Below are 8237 nucleotides of genomic sequence, written 5' to 3'. Positions count from 1 at the left end.
TTACACATACACTTATACACTCACACACAGATATACTGTAGTTTGTCCACATACACGTTCACACACAGATATACTGTAGTTTGTCCACATACGTTCACACACAGATATACTGTAGTTTGTCCACATACACGTTCACACACAGATATACTGCCTTTTGTCCACACTGACACTTGTGCACACGGACAAACATAGACCTGCATTTTACACATACACTTATACACTCACACACAGATATACTGTAGTTTGTCCACATACGTTCACACACAGATATACTGTAGTTTGTCCACATACACGTTCACACACAGATATACTGCCTTTTGTCCACACTGACACTTGTGCACACGGACAAACATAGACCTGCATTTTACACATACACTTATACACTCACACACAGATATACTGTAGTTTGTCCACATACGTTCACACACAGATATACTGTAGTTTGTCCACATACGTTCACACACAGATATACTGTAGTTTGTCCACATACACGTTCACACACAGATATACTGTAGTTTGTCCACATACACGTTCACACACAGATATACTGTAGTTTGTCCACATACACGTTCACACACAGATATACTGTAGTTTGTCCACATACACGTTCACACACAGATATACTGTAGTTTGTCCACATACACGTTCACACACAGATATACTGTAGTTTGTCCACATACACGTTCACACACAGATATACTGTAGTTTGTCCACATACACGTTCACACACAGATATACTGTAGTTTGTCCACATACACGTTCACACACAGATATACTGTAGTTTGTCCACATACACGTTCACACACAGATATACTGTAGTTTGTCCACATACACGTTCACACACAGATATACTGTAGTTTGTCCACATACACGTTCACACACAGATATACTGTAGTTTGTCCACATACACGTTCACACACAGATATACTGTAGTTTGTCCACATACACGTTCACACACAGATATACTGTAGTTTGTCCACATACACGTTCACACACAGATATACTGTAGTTTGTCCACATACACGTTCACACACAGATATACTGTAGTTTGTCCACATACACGTTCACACACAGATATACTGTAGTTTGTCCACATACACGTTCACACACAGATATACTGTAGTTTGTCCACATACACGTTCACACACAGATATACTGTAGTTTGTCCACATACACGTTCACACACAGATATACTGTAGTTTGTCCACATACACGTTCACACACAGATATACTGTAGTTTGTCCACATACACGTTCACACACAGATATACTGTAGTTTGTCCACATACACGTTCACACACAGATATACTGTAGTTTGTCCACATACACGTTCACACACAGATATACTGTAGTTTGTCCACATACACGTTCACACACAGATATACTGTAGTTTGTCCACATACACGTTCACACACAGATATACTGTAGTTTGTCCACATACACGTTCACACACAGATATACTGTAGTTTGTCCACATACACGTTCACACACAGATATACTGTAGTTTGTCCACATACACGTTCACACACAGATATACTGTAGTTTGTCCACATACACGTTCACACACAGATATACTGTAGTTTGTCCACATACACGTTCACACACAGATATACTGTAGTTTGTCCACATACACGTTCACACACAGATATACTGTAGTTTGTCCACATACACGTTCACACACAGATATACTGTAGTTTGTCCACATACACGTTCACACACAGATATACTGTAGTTTGTCCACATACACGTTCACACACAGATATACTGTAGTTTGTCCACATACACGTTCACACACAGATATACTGTAGTTTGTCCACATACACGTTCACACACAGATATACTGTAGTTTGTCCACATACACGTTCACACACAGATATACTGTAGTTTGTCCACATACACGTTCACACACAGATATACTGTAGTTTGTCCACATACACGTTCACACACAGATATACTGTAGTTTGTCCACATACACGTTCACACACAGATATACTGTAGTTTGTCCACATACACGTTCACACACAGATATACTGTAGTTTGTCCACATACACGTTCACACACAGATATACTGTAGTTTGTCCACATACACGTTCACACACAGATATACTGTAGTTTGTCCACATACACGTTCACACACAGATATACTGTAGTTTGTCCACATACACGTTCACACACAGATATACTGTAGTTTGTCCACATACACGTTCACACACAGATATACTGTAGTTTGTCCACATACACGTTCACACACAGATATACTGTAGTTTGTCCACATACACGTTCACACACAGATATACTGTAGTTTGTCCACATACACGTTCACACACAGATATACTGTAGTTTGTCCACATACACGTTCACACACAGATATACTGTAGTTTGTCCACATACACGTTCACACACAGATATACTGTAGTTTGTCCACATACACGTTCACACACAGATATACTGTAGTTTGTCCACATACACGTTCACACACAGATATACTGTAGTTTGTCCACATACACGTTCACACACAGATATACTGTAGTTTGTCCACATACACGTTCACACACAGATATACTGTAGTTTGTCCACATACACGTTCACACACAGATATACTGTAGTTTGTCCACATACACGTTCACACACAGATATACTGTAGTTTGTCCACATACACGTTCACACACAGATATACTGTAGTTTGTCCACATACACGTTCACACACAGATATACTGTAGTTTGTCCACATACACGTTCACACAGATATACTGTAGTTTGTCCACATACACGTTCACACAGATATACTGTAGTTTGTCCACATACACGTTCACACAGATATACTGTAGTTTGTCCACATACACGTTCACACACAGATATACTGTAGTTTGTCCACATACACGTTCACACAGATATACTGCCTTTTGTCCACACTGACACTTGTGCACACGGACAAACATAGACCTGCATTTTACACATACACTTATACACTCACACACAGATATACTGCCTTTTGTCCACACTGACACTTGTGCACACGGACAAACATAGACCTGCATTTTACACATACACTTATACACTCACACACAGATATACTGTAGTTTGTCCACATACACGTTCACACAGATATACTGCCTTTTGTCCACACTGACACTTGTGCACACGGACAAACATAGACCTGCATTTTACACATACACTTATACACTCACACACAGATATACTGTAGTTTGTCCACATACACGTTCACACAGATATACTGTAGTTTGTCCACATACACGTTCACACAGATATACTGTAGTTTGTCCACATACACGTTCACACAGATATACTGCCTTTTGTCCACACTGACACTTGTGCACACGGACAAACATAGACCTGCATTTTACACATACACTTATACACTCACACACAGATATACTGCCTTTTGTCCACACTGACACTTGTGCACACGGACAAACATAGACCTGCATTTTACACATACACTTATACACTCACACACAGATATACTGTAGTTTGTCCACATACGTTCACACACAGATATACTGTAGTTTGTCCACATACGTTCACACACAGATATACTGCCTTTTGTCCACACTGACACTTGTGCACACGGACAAACATAGACCTGCATTTTACACATACACTTATACACTCACACACAGATATACTGCCTTTTGTCCACACTGACACTTGTGCACACGGACAAACATAGACCTGCATCTTTTTGGACTGGTCTAATTGTCTGGCTGTAGATGAGTGATTTAATAACTAATGAGATTTTCTTCTTCTTCTATTCTGCTCTATTCTCTGCCTATCCCCCCTTCTTCACACCCCTACTATGCAAAACACTATTCCCTTCCTCTTCTTTTCCCCTCCTGATCGTGCTCTCAGATCGGGACTGTTTACCCCCGACCTGGCCTTTGAGGCCATCATAAAAACTAAATTGTTTATACGTCAGTTTTTTACATTATATGGTTGTATTTATTTAAGAAAACAAATATTATAATTTATCTTATACATTTTTTTGCTTATTTAAACAGTCACTTTATATTGGACTTTTGCATACTGTGTTTAAATAAGAAAAAAAATTTATAAAATGTAATATAGTATAATGTAGTGTAATGTAACGATATAATATATTATAATGCAATGTAATATAATGTATTGTCATAAATCTACCGTAAAGTAATGTAGTACTTAATGCAGTAATGGGCTAAAGTGATTTTTCCAATAACTCAAGTAATTCAAATACAAAACAATGCTTCATTTAGACTATTTAATTACACAACAAGCATTGTGTTTCCCCACGGACCATTATTACTGATGCACAGCTAAACCCTGGAACGCTCTGTACAGGTAAACACAGAAAACGCTGCAGAATGAAAAATAGAGGAAGGGGAAGATTCCAAAGTTTGCCATAATTTCTAACTAAAATAAACAAAAAACAGCATACAGTGTTTACCTTTTTTATAGGAAATGAATAAATAACTGATATCTGCAGCCCTGGAATATACAGTACATCCAGAAAGTTTTCACAGCACTTTACTTTTTCCACATTTTGTTAGTTTTATTTCAAAATGCATTAGGGTCATTGTTTTCTTCAAACTTCTACAAACAAAACCTAATGACCCCACTAATGTACATGTGATATTTTTAATACATTTGCAAAGATTTCAAACTAAATTCTTTTATGTTGTCATTATGGTTTTTTGTTTGTGGAATTTTGAGGAAAATAATGAATTTTTTCCATTTTGGAATAAAACTGTAAGAAAAAGTGAAGTGCGGTGAAAACTTTGTAATTATAGAATATTTAGTATTTATTAATTTTTTTCCATTTTATCAAATTTTTTAATCTCCTTTGTATTTTCACTATATATATTATTTCACCTGTGCATCTTAGTTTATTCAAGTTTTTTATTTTTGTTTCTTTTTTACATTTTTATTACTATAATTTGTACCACACTTTGCGCTACCAACAAATAAAAAAAATCTTTGTCCAGGCCAGATATCGCAAAAGTGATTTCAGTGTGATGATTAGTGCAGCTCTAATACAGATTTATAAATAAATATAAATACCCAGCTGATGGTAAAAGCTTTGTTCTGATTGGTTTCGTGTGTGTGCCGATTGAAGTCTTCATTTGTGTGAACTAGATAATGCTGGTGGTTGGTTTTGGTTGTGGGCAGCTTCAACGCTTTGTCGCTGCATGAGCTTGTGTGTGTGTGTGTGTGTGTGTGTGTGTGTGTGTGTGTGTGTGTGTGTGTGAATATACAGTAAACACTGTATGTTGCAGTGTTGTGATGTTTGTGTCTGCAGCTGAATTCGTACCCCCGGCTGAGGGAGGAGACTGAGAGAATTGTCACTACATACGTCCGAGAGCGAGAGGGCAAGACAAAGAGCCAGGTAACACACACACACTTTCTCTTACATAAGAATATTCAAAAAAATAAAGCATGTAACAGATTTGAAACTGAAATTTATTCATAAGTTTAACTTTAGAATTATTTTGAAAGAAAGGATCAGTCCCTAAAAATCTGAAATTTTATATTTGCACAAACTACTGTCCCCTATACGGCCTGTTCTCTTGATCACAACCCTAAAGCATTTATCATCCAAACTCTCCATAAATAACTCCCTGGAGAACTTTTTCCAAGAAGGATGCCTTTTAGAGAACATCCCTCCCCAAAGACCTTTTACCCAAAAGAACTTTCTTCCCAGTTAATGCCTTAAAAAAAAAACCCTCCCTAATGAGCTCTCTTCCCAATTAGCTCTCTCCCTAAAGAACTCTGAGTTTCAGAATTTTACCTACACAAATAACCCTCCCCCCTGAGTGATTTTCCACCCAAATAACGCTTTACCTAAAAGAGCCCCAGAAAGAACTCACCCCGAAGGATGCCTCCAAAGAACTCTCCCCCCAAAGAACTTTCTTCCCAAAGAATGTCTTCAAAGACCTCTCTCTCCCCCAAAGATTTCTCTCTCCCCAAAGACCTTTTACCCAAAATAACTTTCTTCCCAGATAATGCCTTCGAAGAAAACCCTCCCTAATGAGCTCTCTTCCCAATAAGCTCTCTCCCTAAAGAACTCTGAGTTTCAGAATTTAACCTACACAAATAACCCTCCCCTAAATGATTTTCCACCCAAATAACGCTTTACCCAAAAAGCCCCAGAAAGAACCCCAAAGGATGCCTCCAGAAACCTCTCTCCCCAAAGACCCTCTCTCCCCAGAGGCCCTCTCTCCCCAGAGGCCCTCTCTCCCCAAAGACCATCTCTCCCTCAAAGACCTCTCTCCCCAAAGACCAAGACCTCTCTCCCCAAAGACCAAGACCTCTCTCTCCCCCAAAGACCAAGGCCTCTCTCCCCAAAGACCTCTCTTCCCATAGAGCTTTCACCCAAAATAATTTCTGCCCCGGATAATGGCCTCTCCTTCAAAGGCCTCCATAGAAGTTCTTCACAGAAAGATTCCCCTAAAGAACTCTTCCCGAAAGAATGCCCTGGCAAAGAACTCTTGCCCCAAAAGAACACACTCCCTAAATAATTTCTTCTCAAAGAACTCTCTCTTCAAAGTCTTCTCTACCCAGTCCCTACAAACTATATGCTTGTGTAAATCCCAAAAGAATTCCAATCTCCACCCTCATTGAAAAATCTCCCTGCTGTCTCGTCATTACAAATCTCTTGTCTTCAGGTTCTGTGGCTGATTGACATCCAGCTGTCATACATCAACACCAACCATGAGGACTTTATCGGAATCGCCAAGTACGTGTACTCTTTCACCTGTGAATCTATCAGCTTGCATACTACAGCTCTTGTTTTTTTTGGTTGTGAGTTTGTGCTGGAGGTTAGTACTGATCTTTGTAGTCTGGAGTTCACCTTAAACCTGAACTAACTTATACCAACTAAAACAAATGTAAAAATGCTGTTCTAAGGATTTCAAACAAACACTCTTGAATTTTTTTGAAAGTTCCAAAAGTGGTTGGAAATATATTTTCACATGGAGGCGTGAAGGACCAGTGGGGTTCCACTGATCAAGATCCTGACTGTATAGATATAGGAAAACAATTAACTTCCTTCTTTATTTGTGATAGAGCGGTTCGCTCTTTTGTTCATATTTTGACTATTGTCCTTGCTCAAGGGCTCCTGATACCACCAAGCTGCCACTCTTGGGCGTTTGAGAAAGGCCCTTAACCCTCTGTGCTCCAGGGGCACCTGGCATCGCTGACCCTGCGCTCTGACCCCAGTTTCCAAGCAAGCTAGGATATGTGAAGAAAGAATTTCACTGTGCTGTAGTACAGTCTATCCTACATTTGCTCTGTCAACACGTTTATTATCCTAGTTTTCAGAAATGGTCAACAGAGCACTTGGACTAAGGTGACCCTGTAAAGTCAGCCTAAACCTATGAGTTTGGTATGGAATGTTTCAGGATGTTGTTTGTAAATCAAGTGATTTGATGGGGCATTAAGGGGAAACACTAGCATCAGCAAAGTGGGTCCTTATGCTCTCTGTGGGATTATTTGGGTTTAGCATATAGCCTTTCTTTTACTTTAATGGTAGTTAAAATAGTTCAGATATGGATCTTGTTGCCGAAATAGTTTTTTGCATGGGTGTAACAAATTTTTGGCATGCTTGGAAAAGCAAGAAATAATTCTTCAAGGGTCAGCTAACATGAACATGGTTTGTTCCAGTAACTTTGCACGGCTTTCGGTTGCTACTCACAACGTTGCACTTGTAGCATGTACAGTTGTACAGTGGTGTAGTTTAGTTAGGTTGTGCGCATGCCCCGTGTGCGTGTGGTAGTGCTAGCGCGAGCGCTAGCCCCGTTAACGGTTCTTGTGACGTCACATTCCAGTTTTGACCACCGGAGGCTGGATGATGGTACCCTTTCCAGGTACGACAGCGACAGGTTCGAATTGTTCACAGCCTTAAAGTCCAGCAGTGCAGTTTTAGCTCATACTGTACATGAGTTTGCTTTTGAAATGTGCAGTGCAAAGTCAGGAGCAGTAATGTATTTACATTTATTTAATCGTTCTCTCCTTTTCTTTTCTTTTTTTTTTTTTTTTACCTTTTTTATCAATCCAGCAACCAACAAAGGACATTTGCGAACAAGAAAATGCCGGTTCCGAACCAGGTACGTCCTGATGCTCAGCTCTGACCCTTTTTTATTACTAGTAGTTTTTATTCCTCTTATCACCTCTGCCTTTCACAAGTCAAGTCTACTTTCAGCTGCAGCACTGACTATCGGGGACAAAAATGTTATATATTGATGC

General features: G+C 39.3%; 1 protein-coding gene across 1 annotated transcript in view; it reads left to right on the top strand.

Annotated features, from left to right (window-relative positions):
• LOC124376357 (dynamin-2-like) overlaps positions 1-8237 on the top strand; it is a 41578-nt gene that overhangs the window by 9103 nt on the left and 24238 nt on the right. The window contains exons 10-12 of the mRNA XM_046835407.1: positions 5281-5379; positions 6659-6729; positions 8050-8098. Coding sequence (XP_046691363.1) covers positions 5281-5379; positions 6659-6729; positions 8050-8098 — 219 coding nt within the window. The remainder of the gene's footprint in view (positions 1-5280; positions 5380-6658; positions 6730-8049; positions 8099-8237) is intronic.

This window comes from Silurus meridionalis, chromosome 22 (genome assembly GCF_014805685.1).
Source record: "Silurus meridionalis isolate SWU-2019-XX chromosome 22, ASM1480568v1, whole genome shotgun sequence".
Taxonomy (NCBI): Eukaryota; Metazoa; Chordata; class Actinopteri; order Siluriformes; family Siluridae; genus Silurus; species Silurus meridionalis.
The sequence above is the reverse complement of the archived record's forward strand: the minus strand, read 5'-3'. Positions and strand labels throughout refer to the sequence as shown.